The 21,768-nt window shown below is 34.6% G+C and overlaps 3 protein-coding genes across 4 annotated transcripts in view; all 3 read right to left on the bottom strand.

Moving 5' to 3' along the window:
• The window catches only part of LOC144850692 (chromosome transmission fidelity protein 8 homolog), a 119,149-nt gene extending 118,787 nt beyond the window's left edge, over positions 1–362 (bottom strand). Inside the window, exon 1 of the mRNA XM_078708070.1 lies at positions 351–362. The gene's annotated coding sequence lies outside the window, so the exon portion shown is untranslated. The remainder of the gene's footprint in view (positions 1–350) is intronic.
• LOC144850650 (centrosomal protein of 192 kDa-like) overlaps positions 1–11,377 on the bottom strand; it is a 31,927-nt gene extending 20,550 nt beyond the window's left edge. For both annotated transcript variants that reach the window (XM_078707996.1, XM_078707997.1), the window contains exons 1-19: positions 9,323–11,377; positions 8,848–9,029; positions 8,269–8,499; positions 7,872–7,997; positions 7,216–7,317; positions 6,838–7,050; positions 6,499–6,710; positions 6,063–6,312; positions 5,535–5,699; positions 5,215–5,392; positions 4,835–5,039; positions 4,093–4,395; positions 3,607–3,807; positions 3,315–3,486; positions 2,572–2,770; positions 1,620–1,789; positions 1,237–1,296; positions 742–905; positions 109–244 (exon numbers count right to left, since the gene is read on the bottom strand). In XM_078707996.1, coding sequence (XP_078564122.1) covers positions 109–244; positions 742–905; positions 1,237–1,296; positions 1,620–1,789; positions 2,572–2,770; positions 3,315–3,486; positions 3,607–3,807; positions 4,093–4,395; positions 4,835–5,039; positions 5,215–5,392; positions 5,535–5,699; positions 6,063–6,312; positions 6,499–6,710; positions 6,838–7,050; positions 7,216–7,317; positions 7,872–7,997; positions 8,269–8,499; positions 8,848–9,029; positions 9,323–10,991 — 4,938 coding nt within the window. In that variant the 5' untranslated portion in view covers positions 10,992–11,377. The remainder of the gene's footprint in view (positions 1–108; positions 245–741; positions 906–1,236; positions 1,297–1,619; positions 1,790–2,571; positions 2,771–3,314; positions 3,487–3,606; positions 3,808–4,092; positions 4,396–4,834; positions 5,040–5,214; positions 5,393–5,534; positions 5,700–6,062; positions 6,313–6,498; positions 6,711–6,837; positions 7,051–7,215; positions 7,318–7,871; positions 7,998–8,268; positions 8,500–8,847; positions 9,030–9,322) is intronic.
• LOC144851012 (uncharacterized) lies at positions 11,092–20,722 on the bottom strand. The gene is made up of 17 exons (XM_078708535.1): positions 20,667–20,722; positions 19,990–20,161; positions 19,402–19,766; positions 18,499–18,933; positions 17,682–18,095; positions 17,367–17,449; positions 16,682–16,829; positions 15,983–16,185; positions 15,008–15,382; positions 14,694–14,892; positions 14,234–14,341; positions 14,019–14,099; positions 13,620–13,684; positions 13,162–13,347; positions 12,320–12,470; positions 11,239–11,986; positions 11,092–11,098 (listed from the first exon to the last, which is right to left on the bottom strand). Exons 2-17 carry the CDS (start codon positions 20,139–20,141, stop codon positions 11,092–11,094), a joined length of 3,720 nt encoding a protein of 1,239 aa, XP_078564661.1. The 5' UTR covers positions 20,142–20,161; positions 20,667–20,722.
• Between the last annotated feature and the right edge of the window lie 1,046 nt (positions 20,723–21,768).

Below are 21,768 nucleotides of genomic sequence, written 5' to 3'. Positions count from 1 at the left end.
TTTAAGAGAATGGTTACAAAGATGTAAAAGAGGTCTCCATCCAGGTAAATCTTTTTGGTACTGCAGCATAGCAAATCACAAAAAATTCTATTAAAAATAATTGCCTACCTCTTGATTGTGGGCTGATCTGTTCCTAATGGCCACTTTCAGCATGGCAGTTGTGTTTATATCTGTGGCAGGAAAGAACAGTTCTGATTCTTCAACTTCAATCCCAGAGTTTATCATGACGTTGTCATCCTGGCAGCTAAAGACAATCAAATAAGAGGATATAAATACAACTATGCACTATGCCTCATGGAGCCAAGCTAATTGCTCAGATGTTGTAAATGTAAATGGGGAAATACCAAAACTTCCTTCTTCCCTAAAGGTACCTTTGTGTCGAGTGCTGCCACAAACGTCGGCTGTTGTCTGTTCACAATGACATGGGCTGCATGAATCAGTACACTGGGGTAACTCTTCCGAAAGATGTACTGGGTTCTTTAAAGTGCACACAAGCCAGATGTGTACATGTTTTGCTCTATGTTATCCAATGCTGACATAATGTTTACTTATACTCAGTACATTATTGAGAAAATGTGGGCAAGTTATTTTCTTGGGACTTGAACCCACACCCTTCTGATCACTAGCCTGGTGTTCATAGCTCTAGACTATTGAGCTTAACAAGAATTGTATTTGTATACTGTCACATAATGCTATCTATTAAACATATATTCTACATTTTGTCACAAAATGTGAAAGTACCTTTTGCCTTTGGTAGGATTGTCAGAATCAGCTTTGCCTCCAACCACTGCAGATTTCAAGTGTTGTGCATCCTCAGTTGGTCTTTCTGGTCCATCCTTAGAAGCAACAGCGGTCATTTCAATTCTGATTGATTGCGTTTCGGACATTCTTTCTCTGGGTTCATACTAAAAAGTAAATTAAATAAAATTTGATGAGAAAATTAATGTATGACTTATTACAGTATTTTAACATAATAATAATATGAATTTATATAGCGCACATACCACTTAAGGTGCGTTAAAAAAATGAAATTCAATAACAATATCTGGCTTAATAATACACAATGTCTTTAAAAGGTCATGTAAACTCATTTGAATGCTAAGCAGAAAATAAAATAAGAAAATAAGCAAGAATTTCATAGTGTATGTTCAAATGAGTATTTTTTTATTTCTGTTAATATTTTTTATGGGTATGGTTAAAGGTACCATATTGGCATTCTATTCATTTTCAACTCACCTCCAGATTCCAATACTGTGAATACTTTCCGACTTCTCTTGGGATAAACGTTACCAATACCTACAAAATGTAATTCCAAAATATTACTTAACATTACATAATTTTGCATTACATCATTTTACATCAACACACTTACATACTATGATAACATTGCTTAAAATAAGTAAGTACATTACATAACTTTAATATAGTAATATTATAATGTATGAAGCTCTGTCTACACTATCAAACTTTCGGTGACAAAAAAAATATGATGTGCCCATATGTGGACATGCTGATGTTATATCAATACCATATTTGGGCATATCACTACCATATGGGCACACCCCACTGTTTCTGTCTACTACTTTGACAGAGTTTTATATGAATATTCAAAAATTTACTTTAAATTCTTGTCCTGACAGAATAGATCCGGATTGCTTGGCGAATCTAAAGGCTGAATAAGTAGCACGAAAAATGTCACCACCTTCTTGCTTTACGTAGGCTGGTGCAAATGATGACAAACACCATCGAAGAACCTCATTAGTCATGCTTTTAAACTCAACAGTTGCCTCTGTTACAGGGGGAAAAAAAGATTATGGAGAAACCGTAAACATACTACTATTCACTCTAAAACTTGTATTAGGCTCTCTATAGACCCACACCCACCCAGTACACTAAAGCTCTGTCTACACTATCAAACTAGTTTGACAAAAAAAGTGTGATGTGCCCAAATATGGTAGTGATATGACATGATTGTGTCAGTTTATGGGCACATCACATTTTTTTGTCATATAAAGTTTGATAGTGTAGACAGAGCTTAAGAGACGATTCCCCACTCTTTCCAAATAGTGTCCAAAATTATTTATCATGCATATTATGTGCATTGTATATACACAGGATCACCACATTTACAATCAAACCTTGACTAAAGATACAAGCAAGATGGGTTTCTTCATAAAGTATAAAGCACTAGGATTACATGTGGGGTAGCAGAAAATCAGAGCTGACCTCCAATGACCTCAGTAAAGACAAATATATAGAAAAAGAACAATTATAATCTTTTCTTGCCATTTTATGTTTTAATAAAAAAAAAAGTAATAATTTTCCAGTTAATTAGTGTTTTAATAAAGTTTCATCATCTAAAAATGTTGAATGGAGGAAAAGGGTTTTTAAAACTTAAAAATGTTTGCAATGTAAATATGTATATACATTTATTTTAATCCTATGAATACCTTTTGTAATTTTTTCTACAAAGAGCTTTAGAGGCAGACAGATATCAAGTCATTTATATATGTTAAAAATCTATTATATGACAATAAAAGTAGAAGAGAATAAAAATTCTAACAAACCTACCTGATATTTTTCCAACTTGCGTCTCTTCAAATGTTACTGTTCGTGATTTCAGTTTAATTGGTTCTTTTATTTGGAGCTTGGGCACTCCAATGACATCTCCAGGAGTGGCTGGCTGGTTGTCTAATGATGTCAGATGACCACGGGATGGATAAATAGATGTGTCCATTGCCATGTCTTGTCTAATCTGAACTTTAATTTCCTGAAATAAAACAAATAAAATAATATGAATTACTTTTAAAGGTTGAATTGCTTTTAAGGTATATTTACAAAACTAGCAAGGGGAGAGAGGTTAGTTATTCTAACAGCTAAGTATTCAAGTGAATATTTCAGCAGTTGTCTTAACAGGTAATTTTAAACAAGTTATAGCTCCTTCTTTGCGACACCCCTATTACTATAAAACAAATGATGGAAAATACGGCCAACCCCCCACGCAAGTCACAACCCTATTAATGGTACACTTCTCGTGATCCAGGTGTCCCCTTTAGGAGTTCTACTGTAAGAATGATCACATACTTTGAAGTTTAGCCTAAAGCTCTGTCTACACTATCAAACTAGTTTGAAAACAAATGTGATGTGCCCAAATATGGTAGTGATATGACATCATCCCATATATCACATTTTGTTGTCACATAAAGTTTGATAGTGTAGACAGAGCTTTATACAATTTTATTAGTAATCAGTATCAGTATAATAAACTATGCAATAAAAACAATTGTTCTTTGTCAATAATTAATTAGACACACCTTTAAATTGCCATCACATTTAATGTAGACACTACCTCCCCAAGGTAGCTGCACTCCTCTAGATGCCAGTGATGGACTTGGACTGACCAGTACTAAGATCTGACTACGAGGTTCAACAACACCAGTCTGTGGGGTGACTGTCAAGCAATGTCCAGGCCAGGTCAGCTCAAAGCTGCAAATAGTAGAAGTACAAACATTTAGGAACTCAAGTGAAAGTGTCATTCACCATTGTTAATGAAAATAAAAATGAAAACAACATTTACAGAAGACAAATTTAACCACAGTCAATTACCTGAGTGTTCTATCTGTTGAATTAATGACTTGAACCCGTCCCTTGCTGACAGATTGGGATTGCACATGCAGTACTAGATGTTCTGGTTGAATGCTCCATGTAGATGAATCACTGGATGCAATTGGTGATGAGTTCATTGCATTATGGGATGGTGGTGCCGGTACGTCTTTTATTGGAGGCGAGTTTGATATTATCTCAGACCTGTGCATAAAACAATACTTTAGATATATATATAGTTTAGTTCTTACCTTCTTAAGCTCTGTCAACACTATCAAACTTTATGTGACAAAAAATGTGATGTGCCCATATATGGACATGATGATGCCATATCACTACCATATTTGGCATATCACTACCATATTTAGGCACATCACACTTTTTTGTCACATAAATAGTTGTTGTAATTTGATAGTGTAGACAGAGCTTAACAAGTGATATCCTTGTGGGTGTATAAAACAAATTATAAAATTAATCAATAAAAACTACCATCTTTCTTTCTTCATTTCCTTCATTTTAGGAAATCTCGGCATTTCTTCATCAGCCTCTTTTTTTAGTGTCCAATCACCTTCATACTGAATGCTATCATCCACTTCTTTTGACGCGCCGATAAACGACACCATTATACGCGACATGCATGAATAGAACAACTGCTTGTCGTTTGGTGAGGGGGAAAGATTAAACTTTTCTTTAACTTTTTCTTCATTAAGAAATGGCTTATCAAACACCACATCCTTCAGTGGATTACTGCCGGACAAAACAACCTTTTTTGCAGTTCCTGTTTTCTGGGCTCTGTTAAAATAAAAATAATAATTGTATATTGTCACTTGTTTTTCTTCCATAAAAAAAAGTTATTAAATTTATTTAGTTTGATAATTGAGAAATTATTCTGAATTCTGACTTACTATAGAGGATTTAAACCGTTTGAGAAACTGCATAGTCACCACTGTTTCAATTTGTATTTAAATTGTAATGAGTTTTATTTATATTTTTCAAATTGTTAACTTCTTAAAACAAGATTCTCTACATGAAAAAAGTAGAATTGTTAAGCTCTGTCTAGTGTAGTGTCCCATATGTGGACATGATGTCATATCACTACTATATTTGGGCATATCATTACCATATTTGGGCACATCACACTTTTTTGTCACATATAGATTGATAGTGTAGACAGGGCTTTCTGAGAACAAATTTTAACATCTGACATCATTTGAACCCAGGATTCACTTACTGTCTATACTGATATCTTGTGATTTCATCTCCGTAGAAAATACCAATGGCACACAGCAGATGAGACTGCTTGGAGCAGAGTACTGAATCTGTCTTTGTTAGGTTTAATGTCAAAGTGATTTTTTGGAGCTTCTCCTTTTGCAGGATGAACTCATCTGGTTTGATGGTAATTCTCTTTGATTCCAGCTTTTCACTTGCCTTTAGATCTTGGTTAAAAATATAAAACAATTCATTTTCGATGTTTATAATGCCACAATTCTTCTTTGCAAGAATTGCAAGACCTCGAAAAATAATTTATTGAAAGTCTGATCGAGTAGCATAGATATTCTTGCACAAGAAGTTAAACTTTTAGTCAAACTTCAACTTAGCACAGAAACTTACCTGCAAAAGGTATTATTTTTACAAAAGCGGTTCTAGAACCTGTATTTAAGGCTTCAAAGGAAAGGGTTCGAGTCTGTCCAGCTACAACATTCATTACATTTGATAGATATGTATCACCAACATGTGTAAGTCCGCTTAGGATGATGTTGCTAACACCACCATATCCAGACAAAGGAATCTAAAACAAATATAATGAAAATCAGACGTTGTTCAAATATCAAGTTCAGAATGGATAGGTTTTTAATAGTTTTTTCTTATACTGTATATGTATTTCTATATCAATTTAATTGATAAAACTTGAATTTCATTCAGTATCTTACTGTGAACTTAGTGTTGCCTGTGGTTGGTCTGATAACCAATGTTGCCTTCATTGTGTTCTCTGATGTTGGGGCAAAGAGAATGTGCACTGGTATCTGTTCTGAGGGCTTTAGAACAACATGGCGGTTGTCTGTCAACTTCTCCTGCTGTCCAAAGGAACTTTGAAGCTGTAAATGATTTGGAAAAATACACTATTTAAAAAAAATGTCATACGCATCCAACAGCGAGTACAAATTCGACAATAACAGGATTGATAAACTATTTTATAAACTCATTTGAGGCTTAGGGAGTGGAGTTGAAAGAGTCACTAGGTCAGGATTGAACCCTGGATCTTAGCTCTTAGATACTTCTTTGAAAATTGTTTAGGGTCAAATAATGTTTTTTTTAATTCAAGTAGTACCCGCTGCTTCTTAGAGACTAACCACAGTCATCAGCTTGGTGCTCTATGGATGAATGTTAGGTTAGTGAGGTTGTATAGAATTGTTTAGGGTCGCAGACCCAAATTTACAGAACCTTCACTTAATGCATACCTGAAAGTCATCAGTATTGCCTTTAATTGATAACTTCAACTTCATCATTTGAGAGTCAGAGTCATTCTTTAGTACTATCTTCTGCTGGAGAGCTCTGCCAACCGGGACACCTCCCCAGACCACAAACTGCTTAGTGCATAGAATAGGTAACACGGATGGTTCTTTTGAGATTGGAGAAGTGGTTGTAGCTTTACCTAACATAACAACCTCATAGTGTGGACCATCTGGTAAGACTTGGACAACAAGAGTGCTATAAAATATATAAAATTGTACATAATTGAAAAAAGCAATGGATTTCACTTACAGGAAAATTGATTGAAGATTAAAAATTTGTTGGAGCTATTTTCTGGACACAAACCATAAATGAGCTTTAATCTTTTATTTCGAAATTTTTTTTAAAACATTGATAAAGACTCGTAAGATATTGCATGTATACCTTTCAACTTCAGAGGGCGCTTCTTTAGGCCTGTATTTTACCAACACATCTCGCTCCTCATCAGGTTCTAGTGCTAGCCTCTCTGGTACCATACTGAATAAATCCTTTGCTCTAACAACAGACAACTGGATATCAAGCCTAAGGTTACCAGCGTTTTTCAAAGGGAAGTTCCGACTTGCATACTGTCCAACCGTTGATTTAAAATTCATAGCCTAGAAGAGATTAGCACAAATTATAACATACAGAGTTTCAAACAATAATGGACATTTTAATATCAAACTTTTCATTTAACTATGTCTTAAAAATTTAGTTTAGTTTGTATTGGATATAAAAACATACCTGCATACTCCTTGAAGCATGTAGCCTAGCCACCCCAACTAGGCCCTTGATGGGTAGAACTGCCAGATATTCATGCTGCTCTGGCGTGTCAAACTCCACCTGAAGTTGTCCAGAAATAACATCAGGAGGGCCTAGCTTAATGTTACTTGTAATACTTAGCTTACTGGATGCTTTGATGTGAACCCAGACACTGATAGATGGAGACTCTTTAGTCTGGAACAATAATAACAGAAATACTTAGATGTATAAAATTTAAAACAAATACTATTTTTATGATTAAAATAAAGAAAAGAAAAATTTATTATATTGTATGTATATTCGTAATATGAATGTACATGCACACAACATTTGTAGCAGAAAACAAATAAAATATGGTACCTGATTTTCATTGCCTGCTAACGTTGTATGTACTGGCTTTGTAGAAACACCGGTGTTTGACTTCTCACCAACACTAAAGCTTAGGTGATGCATCAGAGAACCCTACGGAAATCGTGAAGAATGTTTAATTTATGAATGAAGTGAGAGATCGTACATGCACTATCATCATTTTATAAACGGAAAAGGGAACTTGTAGCCACCAATTATTTTGAGCAATTGATATAAAGGTTAGAGTGTAAAGCTGTCTGCACAATCAGACTTTATGCGACAAAAAAAAGTGATGTGCCCATATATGGACATGATGATCACATCACTACCATATTTAGTCATATCACTACCATATTTGGGCACATCACATTTTTTTTTGTCAAACTAGTTTGATAGTGTAGACAGAGCTTTAGGTAGTGTAATGCTGTGTTTGATGCGATATGTGCCTTTGGTTTAAGTCCTGCTTGATGTTTTTGTTTATTTTTTAGTATATGGAGGAGGTATATATAATAGGATAGGAAGAGGATATATATATAAGATACTGTATATAGATAGATTGATGTGTGAGGCAAATAAAACCGAAAACCATTGAAGCATGTAAAAGTAGACAATTATGATATCAAGGTTTACAAAATATAAAGTACAATATCACAAATATGGAAACTTACAGAAATGAGAGCAATTCGAATTGGCACAGTTGCTCTTCCCCGATTCACCACCAAAATACGTTTTGATGTGGATGTGTTCTGATTGATGTTGCCGAAATGGATACTGCCATCATCTGATTCTTGTATCTGATGAAATAACATAATTAATAAATAAGGTAATAAGTCTATACATAGAAGATGTAGAAATGTGTATGCATATGGTATGGAATCCTTTATTTTTTAAAAATCAAGCAGCTAATGTAAAAAGCTACACTATCAAACTTTATGTTATACAAAAATGTGATGTGTCCATATATGGACACGATGAGGTTATATCACTACCACACACTTTTTTTTTGTCAAACTAGTTTGATGATTTAGACAGTCTTATAAATCTTCAATGCACATTTTCACATACCTCAACACTAGGTTTCTCAGCCAGACCTTGAATGGTAACTACTTGAGGAGGATTCACTTGCACCAATGCTGTTTCACTATTAGCAACAACTGGACTAGAGGTTATTTGAACATCAGATATGTAGATTCCTGGGTATTTGGGCATAAATATGATCTTCACCTCTTCAGTAGTATGAGGGCTAATGATGGTTTTTGGATGGATCAAAAATGATGGTTTGTTTATAGGATTGACCTGATAAATAAAGTTAAGATATCGTAAAAATAGGTTAGGCACAATATAGATAATAAGCAAGGTAAAAGTGCATGGAACATAGGACTTAATATGTACTGTCTTAAATTAGGAAAGGCTTATGTATGCTTTTCTTGCATCATGTTATTTTGTGTTTTGTGCTGAAATGTCATCATCATCCCAATCATCTTTATTATACACCTTCCATCTGCTTTAATAATGTATTGTTTTTCTTTTCAAAGAGCAAAGAGTTTCACATTACATTGAAAAATGATTTAAATACTAAATAAACTAGAAAATCACTCAACTCAACACTACTACTCTACTACCACAGTAGTAGCTTAGACTAACCTCTTCTCCATTTATTGACACAGACGCTACCTCCAATGTACACTGCAGCCATCTTGTAGAAGGGTTGTGAAGAGGGAGGGTTGCTTGTGCTGCAATGCCTACACAGCATACTCCTTGAAACCTAAGTTGTTTTGGTACAACAAGGTTAGCCACAATACTGGCATGAGGTAATGCCGATTGGCCTAATAACAAAAAAAAAGTGTTATTGAGACAGTAGAAGTTGTATTGTAGACTGTCAACTATAAATAGAACATTGACAAAATAAAGAAGTTCTACTGCTACTGCTACAGTATCGAGTTACTGCAGAAAAAAAGCTTCCTCTCAGCCATGACATTGCACAGAAATATAGTGAAAGAACTAAAGTAAGAGTTTTTTTAGAAATATTTCTATGCAGTATATCATTGGACTAAAATTGACTTTCTTTTTTACAATGTGCCACAATTTGCGGGTTAATAATAATTAGCATTCTTCTTACCATGAAAATGTGGGAGGCTTGAACCACTAGGAAGAGTTGACATAAAGGGACCTGGACATCCATTGGCAGTAGATGTTGGCAAGAAATGAGTGGCTGGAGCAGCCGTTGGTATTGTTCCATACGCATAAGTGGAATGTAGACCACCTTGAGGAGGAATGCTTCCATGACCAAAGAACTGGTTACTGCTCAAACTGGTACTAGGAGTACTGGTAGTCATAATAGGTCTGTCATTTAAATATTGGCTTGCAATGGCATTAGTTAGTAATGACTGGCTGGTTAATAAAGTTGGTTTACCAGATGGTGGTAGACTGCCAGGGATTGGTTGAAAGCTTGAAATTGGAAGATTAGCTAAGGATGGTAATTGGTCTGTTAACACTTGACTAGATGAATGAGGAAGTTGAGGTGGCAGATATCTTTTATCATCTGATATTGATACAGTATTTCCAAGATGGTGATGATGTGGATGTTCTTCAAGAAGATGTCTGTTGCGAAGAGGTGACTGTGAAACTGAAGAACTATACAAATGTTGCAGTTTTGCTGAATCCACGCCTGTTTCATGAGATCTTGGTGACATCGACGTCTTGGAGTTTTGTGATGGTCTGCTATTTATCCTAGGTGACAACGATATTGATGATTCCTGGTATATTCTTCCATGGTTATCTGGTGATATCGACATCTTTGAGTTCTGAGATGGTCTTCCATGCATCCTAGGTGACGATGATTTAGTTGAATCCTGTGACAATCTTCCTTGGCTCTCAGGTGATGTCTTTGACTTCTGTGAAGGTGGAACGTGTACTTTCTGCCTACTAGGCTTCACTTTATCACTATCTGTCACCAATTTAATATCTTCATGTTCTAGACTGCCTTCCCCTGTATTTGGTTGGCTTTGAGTAATGTCAAAGAAGCTGTCTTCAATCATAATATCTGAGGGCCGTGGCATATATTCCGAGGCTACAATACGATGAGCACCAAGAATGAAAACGTCCGAGTCGCGAGGCTTAATACTTCTTTTTCCTTTACTTGGGGAAGATCTCTTTGACTTTTTTTCTGCAAATTTAGTTCTATCAGAAGTATTCTTTTTCATGCTTTCGATATTAGATGCTTCCTTTTGATAATCTTTAATATCTATTTCTTTATTTTCTATTGATTCTGAATATTGCTGTTTCTCAGGTCTTAGTGGTATTTTGTTCATATCATCATTGTTAGAATTGTAAGTTTTCACTCCTTCAGTCCTTCGCATGTTTGCATGCAATTCAATTTGCGAATGTGTGTTAAATTGATGTTCTGACACATCCTGATCAATTTTTGATACATTTCTGGCAGGAAGTGCACTTTCAGAGCGATGATCAATCACTCCATCATGTGATTGTTTTAAACTTGGATAAAAAACAGAGGGATATGATTTATGTGAAGCAATACTTTCTTGGATATTCCTAGAATCATCTTTACCATGAGATCTATGACTAGAATTAGCGATTCTTTGACCATCCACTTTCAATTGAGGTCTTGATTGATTCTCATCATGTCGTTGTGAAGTTCTAGCCTGTGAACCTTTTGCACGTCTAGCTTTCCTTAACATTTCGACGATCATGGCATCAGACTTCTCCATATCTTCAACAGTTTCGGAAGACTTTTCAGTGCTCTGTATTGGGTCTACCTGCCCTACCATTGGTTTGGATTCAGAGGAATCAAGTCTTCTTCCATCAGGACCTTGTGATTCCTTTCTTTGATAGCGTCCAACAGATTGTAAAGGACAGTCATCCTTATTTCTAGCACCTGTGTCAGATATAGAATTTTTGGATTTGATTGCAGATGACCTAACATCCCTTGCTTGTTTATCTAAGTTTGATGTGCGACTATGTTCTTGTACATTCTGTTTTGTAAGGTCCTTTTTCACACTATAAGGAGCAACATACTGAGTCGCATGCCCTTGTAAGCTTTTGACAACATTTTCTTGAGGTTTCCTTGACAATCTACCTTTCGATGTTTTACTATCCTCCACCCCATCACCAATTCTCTGAGGTCTTGTTGGGTTGAATTGTTTTTGCTTTTGATGATCACCATCACTTGATCTGGAATCCCTTTTACTATTTTCCAGGGAAGAAGTTCTATTTTTATTTGATTTGGGAACTTGATTTCCTTCCATTAAAGGTCTTTGCTTTACTTGTTTTCTATTAACTTCCTCTCTCTTGTAATCTACTTGTTTAACTTTAGAAGATTTTTCAAATATATTTCCAACTTTAGATGAATTTTCAAAATTACTATCTTTAATATCACAAGGCTGATTTTCATTTTCTAAATTATTGCTCTTGTTTTCAAGTCTATTTGATGTTTCTTCACATTTATCAGATGTTTTTTCATTTGTAGTTTCCTTTTGTTTGTTTGACAGAGCAAGAATCATAGCGGCTAATTCATTCGGTTTTGTTGAACTTGATGCGTTTACGATTGCAGATGCTATTGTACTCATGTTTATAGCTGGTGCCTCAGTGGTATCTAATTTATGCGATTTGTCAGCCAGTGGTGTTGCTCGATTAGTTGAATAGTCCAGTCCAGAATCATCATTGGCTGTTTGATTTTGAGTTTCGTTAGTCAATGTTCGACTTGCACTGTTTGCGGTCACATTATAGGTGTTGTCATGTCGGTTTACACCAGTGAATCCAGACACTAAAAGAGTTAAAGTACATACTTTGGTAGTAAAGATAAATTCTTAATCTTAATTTTTTAATTCTTAATACACATTTAAAGACACTTCTATATAATACAGGCTGTCAAACTGCCATAGACTTCTTAGCATTCAATCTTAGCAGCTTTTTGATGGCTTTAGGCTCAAAGTGATTATTACTGTTTTAACAGAAGTTTTAAAGTGTTTTATGTATGTTTTTTAACCTATTGGTTCTGTATAAATATGTTTTTAAATAAAATAAATAAAATGATGTTGAAATACGGCCTGAGCAAAATAATTTAATTTGTAAAGATAAATCCTAAAATGTCACTTACTAGTATAATTAGGATCGTCAATCCATGTTGATGGCTCATTAATAGATACAGCCTCTTGAAGAGATGTCTCATTCAAGCCATCATGATTCTCATAAAGTGCTCGTGGAAGGCCAGAGGATGGTGATACAACGATGCCACCACCAAACTCAGGCTAAAAAAAAATGACACAAGCAATGTTCTTAAAAATACCTTTCCATGACAAAGAAGAAGCACAATATCTGTTGTGAGCACACGTTTAAATTAAATTTTGTTCATTAAACATTTAAGGTAGGTGCGTCATTTACCACACCTAAAGAGGTAACAAGTTCGGCATGGGTTCGAGGCTGACTCGCTTCTAATTCTAGTGGTTAAAAAAGTCTTTTTGTATACAGGCTATAAACTGTATTTCTAGCGTACAGTTTGCCTATGTTCATTTTAAATAACCCAGTTCATCATTCGAGCTGAGTAGTTAACTACCCCTTGTGTACTGGTTTACAAAATAGCCCCTGTATAATTGAGATTACCACCTATCTGATAGGACAGTGATTAATTTACTACTGGTAATAGTTGGCCTACAGACATAAAATAAAATAAATGACAGAAACAGATATATTAATCTCCTATAATAAGTGGACTTGGGGATAATTCATCCACAAGATGATCTACACTCAAACACATCTTTTTTTAAAAAGGTTTGTGAAAGTGGAGTTGTTATTGGTCAGGAGGAAAGATCCAGACAAGATTTGAACCAAGTACCCTGGGATTATTAGCCCAGCATCTTAACCACCAAGCTACAACTCCACTCACATTTCTAAACTATTCAGCCAATTTTACCAAAAAGACAAATAAATGATGTTCCATACCCGATTAGTATTTCCATTTCCTGACAGAGAGCCAAGAGCTTCTGTCCGTCCTTCCATAAATCTTCCAATGGATATACGACAGAAATCCTCAGTGCCAGTAATGTCATTGTACCGGTCCAAGATGTTCTCTACACCACCGGTTGACCAGTCAAACTGATCGGGTTCTGTTGGTGATATATGTTCATCCTGCAATCAAATATATATAAGTGATAAACAAAGAATTTCTATGTTAAGCTCTGTCTACACTATAAAACTAGTGTGAAGTGCCCAAATATGGTAGTGATATGCCCAAATATCGTAGTGATATCATGTCCATATGTGAGTGCATAACATTTTTTGTCACAGTTCGATAGTGTAGACAGAGCATTAAACTTGACATACAAAATCAGGTTAATTTAATATTTGTCATCTTTGGTGGAAAATATATGTAAAAAATCACTTAAGTGAATATTTCTCACCTGTCTGAATATATTTTCCTTCTCAAATGACTTTTCTGCTTCATCAATCATTTCTTCAGCACAACCTGGATTGAAAAGGAAATATGTTTGTAACTTGTAAGTACAGTTTATGAATAATGTCTAATGGATCGCCTCCTTTGGGCACTCCTATTCAGGAGATGCTTCTATTTAGGACACCCTTAACAATGGGAAAGTTTCCTATGAAACGAATGAGGCCAACCACTATTCAGGGGACAAGGGGACACCCCCATTAATGAGCCACTTTTTGCGTCCCAAATATAGGAGTTCTACTGCTTTATTTTCATACACAAGAGCAAGATAACATACTGATCATGTGAGGCGATATGAGCTTCAGAACAATTTTTAATTTGCTTAATTTTATGAACAAGTTTAAATTACCTCCGCCAACAAACTCATCTTCACCAACTCCAACGTCTTCCCCACTGATAAAATCTTCAAAAGAAATCGAAGCCATGCCATCTGTGTACAAAAAGTATATACTTAATATTCATTGCCATATTTATTTAAGTTTTTATTATATTAATTTATAATACATTTTATTATGTATTATGTATTTTGACAGGATTGTATAAATATATCGAAATACCACTTACTGTTCTGTTTGATGATGGGTAGAGAATTTCTAAAGGCTAAATCATTAACAACTTGTCCGTCGTCATCAAGGTAAACAGAGCCTCTGTGATCATCGCCATTTTGACTACCTGTTTGAAGGCAGAAAGACATTTGGATATTAAGCTCTGTCTACATTATCGAACCAGATTGACAAAAAAAGTGTGATTAGCCCAAATATGGTAGTGATATGCTTAAATATGGTATTGATATGACATCATCATGTCCATATATGGGCACATCAAATTGTTTGTCACATAAACGTTGATAGTGTAGACAAGACTGTAAAATGTATTTTGGAGCACTGCCAAAAATAGTATTCAAAGACATCTCACTACATGCCAAACATACAAGAAAAAGCAAAGGATTTGGACCCATCACCTTGGGATTGGGTATGTGAACATCACACCCACCACCAAGCCACATCAAAACATGACATCGTACCTTGGCAAGAGTTCCCAGTCAGCCTTCTGCTGGCATTGCTACTTCTGGTACTGCTGTGATCACTCCCTGAGCTTCTGGCAGACACCTCCATATGAGAGAATTCATCATCTCCAAAAGAAAATTTCTGAGAGAATGTGATGTCATTACCAAAATCTCCTAAAGAAGAACGGCCAATAAATGCTTGCCCAGGACTTGTGCTCTAAAAATAATAATAAATATAAATAAAAGGTCAATGTTAAGTTTGTAAATTAATTGAGTGTTTAAAAATACTTTTTATGCTAAATTTCAAATTAAACTATACTGGCCATACATACCTCTTGATCAAATGGATTATTCCTTTTAGGCTGAAATTGTGCTCCTAACCTTTCTTTACCATCTCCATCAAATATAGATTCGTCTTCAAAACGGATGCTACTGGCTTGAAGAGGGTTTGCAGAGGCATATAGAGTGCTGGTATCATTGTGATGTTTGTTCGGATTGAAAAACATGGATGGCATTTCGGTATCATTTCCTCGGCTTGTGTCACTAGAAACTGATGGTCTGCCCCTGGAGTAGTCGGAGTCACTGTCTAGCCTTGACAATGTGTTCACCTCATCTTTACTTGCAAATCGAACTTGACGATAAGGAGTAGATATCATACCATTACCAACTGGTTGACCTCTAGCTTGATCCTGATAAACAGACTGACCCTGGATGAAATAAAATAGTTGAATTATGAACATTATTTTGTCATTGCCACACCAACACACAACTATTACCATTAGTGTGGCCAATGTAGCAAAAACAATGGGTATATCTAGACAAAATTAGAACAGAATTTATTTCTGTGGTAAATATCTCTCTCAGAACAACATATCAAAAATGGAGAAAAAATGTACTTGAAGAAATTAGGTTAATGTAGATAAAACCAAAAATGGCTGCTATCTACAGTATTTTTCTATATATCAGGTATAGTCTAGGCAATCTAGAATTTAAGTCAAACAAATTGAATTGTACCAATTAAATGATATAACATGTAGTATTCTCAAGTAGCAGTATGCATTTTCATCTCCATTATCATGTTAGAAACATCTTGATCTAATATCAATCTAATAACATTAGGAAGCTATGGATTTTTGACAACCCAGGACATATTTACATCATTCATTGTGGGCATTCAATAGGATGTACTTCTTCACTCAATTCTAGGACCAGGTGGCAACCAACGACATAATACGCATAGGTCGTAGGTCATAACAAATTAAAAGCTCCCTATTACCAACAGTGGTTATGATCTACAAAGCACTTACATCAATCTCTCTTGTACGCTGATCACTTCCATTAAATTGGTCATGTGATCCAGCGTTGATCCCATGAAAAAAATCCATGGTGGTGAGTTGAGAGGTTGCTGGTGGAACGTTACCATCCTCTCCATCACTCATTCCATCACCTCCTCCACCCCCATCACCAAGAACAGGCGCTATCACTTCACCCTCCGCTGATTCTCTAGGGCCTGTGCGAAAATAAGAAGGAAATTCTTATCACATATAGTTTCAAATCTATTATGTTTAATTCAATTAAAATCTTTAGATTCCATGTTCCTATGTCATGAATACGAATACATTTATTCCATCACATATGAATGAAAATATAAAGTAGCATTGATGAAAATGATAAAATGAGGGGGCTCAGGAAAACAAGATTTTGTTTACATGAGAAATTTTTTTCAATGTTTCCACAATAAAATAATGATTAGCAGGAATTTTTGCAAAACACCTTAATAATAAATAATATTTTATTATCAAGATATTGATTTATGGTGGCGTATCTCTTATGGTTTTTTTTGTTTTTTGTGTCCTTTATTATGTTAATTTCATTGCTATTGCTCTTTCAGTGTTATTGTTCGTATTTAATGTATCTATTAATATGGGGCAAACCTTCGATAAATAAAAGCTATTTTGTTTGCTCCAATTTGCTACTGTAGGTAAATAAAGAAAGAATGAATTTACCTCGGATTCCATTGTATGCATACTGTGTGTCATTTTCATCTGAGCTACCTCCTTCAAGGCCTGGCCGTCCTTCATTGCTACTGTCCTCACTTTCACCCACACATTCTCTTTCTGCAGGTTCTATGTAGTTATTACGCTCTTCTAATTCCTGTCAAAGAAAACAGAATGATTTTATATTTTTGTTTTCAATACACATAAAGAACAGAAATTACATATTTATTTATTGGTCATCATTTTTCTATTACACTGTTGTTAGTGGTGTAACCAAAATAAAACAAATGAGAAAACAATGAAGGGTGGAAATAAGATATATTTCCCCCCTGAAAAATAATTTGTTTTAAATGTTTTTGTTGAATATGCCATTTTAATGTCACATAATATTTATTCCCTTTGACCAAAAATTCGATCTGGAAAAATGTATTTACATGAAAAATCAAATTGACTAAAAGTCAATGGGTTTTTGGTTGAATTTAAGATTTTTATTTTTTCTTTTTATAATGTGAAAACATTCTTTTTTAAAGTTTTTTTTTCTACGGTATTGATTAAAACTGCGAAATGACCTATTGAAAGTATTTTTTTTTTATTAATCTTCATGTTCTTTCATGTTTTTTTTGGGAAAAAACATCTTTATGGTGTTGTTTTCATTCTCTACAAACTAAATCTTTATCAACATTATTCAACTGACCTTTCTAACAGCATCTAGTTCATCTTCTGTGTCTATTTCACTACTGTCTAAAGACTCACTACCAATTGCACGCCCTCGAACACCTACATATTTACACACAAAAAGTACAAAAATAATGTAAAAGATAAAACTATATAAAATCAGTATTACAATTATACCATCAGATAATAAGATGATGAGTGAGTGATGGGTTAGAGTCCAACCCAAAAAATACAGGTGAATTTTATCTCAAGTATTCTCAATGTATAGTATAAAGTACAAATTACTTCAGAGTAGGGCAAAACATCTGACCAATGAGATAAAAGATGTGCACACCTTGAGACTGTGACAATCTTTCAGGAATTCCTGTTGATTTGCGAACACTGTGATTAGTTTTAGTAAATTTCTTTTGCCTAGTGAGGGCAGCATCCTGCCAGCTTCCTTCGCTTCCCTCCGACGGTCTCCTTGCGCCAAGTGGTGGGCTCTTCTGAGAAGGCTTAAATGGAAGACTTGATCCCAGGCTAGAACCTGTCAAATTAAACTCGCTTCCTGTATTTTGAAGCGACAATGAATTTGTTGTTTGGTTTGGAAGACTAACATCTTTACTGTTTTGTTCTTGACCCTGTGAGGGCAGCCTTGGTGGGAATATCTCTTCGCCATCACCACTGCCAGGTCGTGGAATATTTGCCATAGGACTGTGTTCAAAGAACATTGAGTCAAGCTTCTCTAATGGGACTTTTCTTGCACTACCTATCAATAGGAAATTTTAAAAATTAAATAAAAAAGTGAAAATATACCTGATATTTATAGAAAATACTTTACATGCCAAATGTACAGTAGTACGATCAAAAATACACCTCAAAAACTGAAAGGTGCCAAGTAATTTTCAATTCTGAAAAAATGGTTTGATCGATTTTAATTACACTCAATCAGTATACATAATAAGCAGAAGATTCTCCAGTACTGTATTTAAATTTGTAATGTATTACGGGAAGTCTAATCTGCATCTCATAAAACTTTAACTATTAAAACCTAACCTTCTTTAATACAGACACCTATTGTGATACACATGAAATGCTGTATTCAGAATTTTCCTATGATACTTGTCTGGTGTGGAAGTACAATGTAAAATAATTGTTAAAATATCGTTTACCTGAATACTTTTGTTGCATTGAATTATCTTGAATATCTTTGGTTTGTGAATGATCAGTAACAGTTTCTCGTTTTGTTCCCAAAATGCTAAAATTTGATCGATTATTATTAGCTTGCTTACTATCAAAATCAACATCTCTACTTCGTAACAAGTCAGGCGGTCGTGATTTATTCGACTTAATCATGCAATCGACACAATCTCCAGCAACATCATTGGGACTATGGTGTTCTTTACAATTGCCAGTGTTATTGTCAATGCTATGTCCTACTGTATCAAAGAATTCAAATTTATCAAAGTGCTGTTGGTCACCTTCATTGCTGAAGGCAGATAGTGGGGTGTCTGGAGTGAGGGTTGTATCTAGGTCAGGCCTTTCTTTGAGGTCACCATGACTGCTTTTGATTGGACTGCCAATTTGAAGAAGGCTACCAGAGAGATCTAAAATATAAGAAAAAAAATGATGATGGTAGGAGTGAAACTACCAAAACATGCAAAGTATGGGCTACCAATAAATGTCAGCTAAAAAAGACCTTATTTTTATAAAATGGCAAAAGTATTCCTACTTTCTAGGAGTTTTATCAGATAATCTATATTGTTTTGACAACTCTTGTAACATGACCACAGTGCTTATTTTTCCATTTTTCCCTTAACTGGTAATTGATTTGTAATTTTTGTAAAGACTGTATATTATTTTAAAATATGGAAAAGGTACATAAAAATGTTAGATCAGTGTTCCTACACTGCCTACAGTACTATTTTACTGTTAGAAAATCTACTTACTACTGTTTAGTCTTTCAGTTTTGTTTTTAGTCAGTAGGTTTACAGACTTTCTTTCAGTACTGCCTTTATTTAATTTTAGTATTAATATGTATATCAGTAAATATTAATAATGAAAATATATCTCACCATGCATAGAATCTATTGACAGTATACCTAGAGAAGATCCTGTATTATTCAAGCCTATACTCTCTCGTCCAAGACTACCTCGACCCAGGTCAGTTTGTATGCTTAACGATAAGTTTGATGATGGCATTTTCTCTAGCATATCAGAAAGGTTATGAGTCTTTAAGAAATTGTCAATATCACTAGAGCTATTTGAATCAAGGCTGTCAAGTAAACCTTTGGTTTTCAATTTTTTCTTGCTTTGTTCGATGCTATCGGTGCTTGGATTATCCTGGTAGAATTGTGATGGATTGTGGTTATATTGTTTTGGATTTGACGATAGCTGTTGTTGACCATAAAATGATCCTCTTGCATCATCATCTAAATATCTGTAGAAAAATAAGGAGAAACAAAATCAATTTATAAACATTTAAATAAAAAATGTTGGTGCCAACAATTAACATCAAAAGCCTACAAGTGCCTTTTTATTCAACATACAGTAAGCTCCTGGGCTAATTTAATTAATTATTAATTTTCTAAATTATTCAATGTTTTATTGTAAAATAAAAATTAAATGTAACAATTTAACATAAATTATTGAGACATACTCACTCCTGATATTTATGAGTTTTCATTACAGTTGACGCTGCCATGGGGGCGCCAGGCGATGAGTCCATAGACATGTCGACGGGGGTCTTGCGAGAACTTGGTCCTCCAATAAGAGACTCATCTAAATACATTTGAGACGCTGTTGGCTGTGCCATTTTAACCAAATTAATTTATCCTGTAAATTGAACACAATATATTATATACAATAAACTGTCTTACTTTACTGTAGGCCTAGACTAGTGTAGAGAGTCAATCACGAAAACGCCTATTTATTTTCTACTATAAAATTATAGGCCTAGGCCTAGCTAGGCCTATAGTACTGTAAAATAAAATATTTAATTTGCATGCCATGTCGTGTCCTAGCTTAGCCGGTGTCGTCTATGACCTATTCAATTTGATTGACAATGATTGCAATATACAATATTATATGAAAGGAAGATGCACTATTTATCTAGGCATAGGCCACTGTCAGTGAGTGACAGTGTCATTCATACACAGCGCGTAGGTAGGAAGAGATTAGGTTTCCCCTGTCACAGTTGGAGTAAGAAGAGGTGAGGTAAACAACAATATGGGCCTAACTTTACAAGCCTTAAAATAATTACTAAAAATTCAATTTAACTAGATGTGCCCCTTAATTACCTAAATAATATTATTTATCATTTATGTGTATAAAATCAAACCTAAATCAAAAACTAAACATTGTTTTTAATAATGAATAAATATATTTCATTTGCTCACTATTTCCTATTTTGCGCTTTGACATTCCGCCATTCTTTGATTATAAAACGCCCTCTACAGACTTTACTACCGACCAATCAAAACTTCACGTCTTAATTTTTTCTCCCGCACAAAAAAAAATGTATTCATTCACTTAGTCCAGTTCCCTATGTATTTTCGTGTGCAAATCATGGGGAAAGTGTAAACATTGCGTTTTATGAATATTTGAAGGAAGCTGGTTTATAAAAACCCATGTTGTCAAATTTCTAAAATTCATCTTTGACCTCTGACCTCAATTTGAATATTTGGACCCATTGAAAACAAAATGGTTATATCTTTGCAATGCTTAGATTAAATGAAATAATTTTAGTGTCAAATGATTTGGAAGATGCATATTAATATTCGTTCTAATGGAAAAGTTTGTCCAAAAATGGCCGGAAGTATGAGTTTTGGCATAATTTATAACGTAACGATAAGACTATACTATTGTCACCTTTCATTACTCGTGTACATTGTGGCATAACGGGTAGTGCTCTAGTAACTATCGTTTGGATTCTTTCAGCTCTACTAGCTGGGGTTCGAATCTCTACGGATTTCTTTTTTTAAAAATAAATATAAAATGTTTTTCTTTTATTTTGAAAGAGAGATATTTAGAGAGTGAAGTTAATTTAGGATAATATAATGTAAAATATTAACAACATCAAAATTCAACAGTGTGGCTTGTTGACCGCCGCGAATGACTAACAATTTAATGTCAGAAAACAAATTATAATTCTCTTCGTTACGTGTTTAGAAAAGAATTTATATCTCATCGTAGTTTGGTATGTCAGCGTTGTTATGCAAATGAGTTTGTGCAGGTGTAGTGGGAAAGATGGTATTGTTAGTCAATCGCGGTCAACACGCCACACTGTTAAATTTCAGTTTTTGTGCTAAACATAACATTTACAACATCAAAAATCGGGTGGCGAAAACCACAGAAAAATAAAAGATGTTATAGTGTGCTCTTCCCGCCTCAGCACTAAGGCCAATTGAAGCCAAATGTGCTCCTTCATTTTGTAGTACTCT

This window comes from Antedon bifida, chromosome 8 (assembly GCF_963402885.1).
Source record: "Antedon bifida chromosome 8, ecAntBifi1.1, whole genome shotgun sequence".
Classification (NCBI taxonomy): domain Eukaryota; kingdom Metazoa; phylum Echinodermata; class Crinoidea; order Comatulida; family Antedonidae; genus Antedon; species Antedon bifida.
The sequence above is the reverse complement of the archived record's forward strand: the minus strand, read 5'-3'. Positions and strand labels throughout refer to the sequence as shown.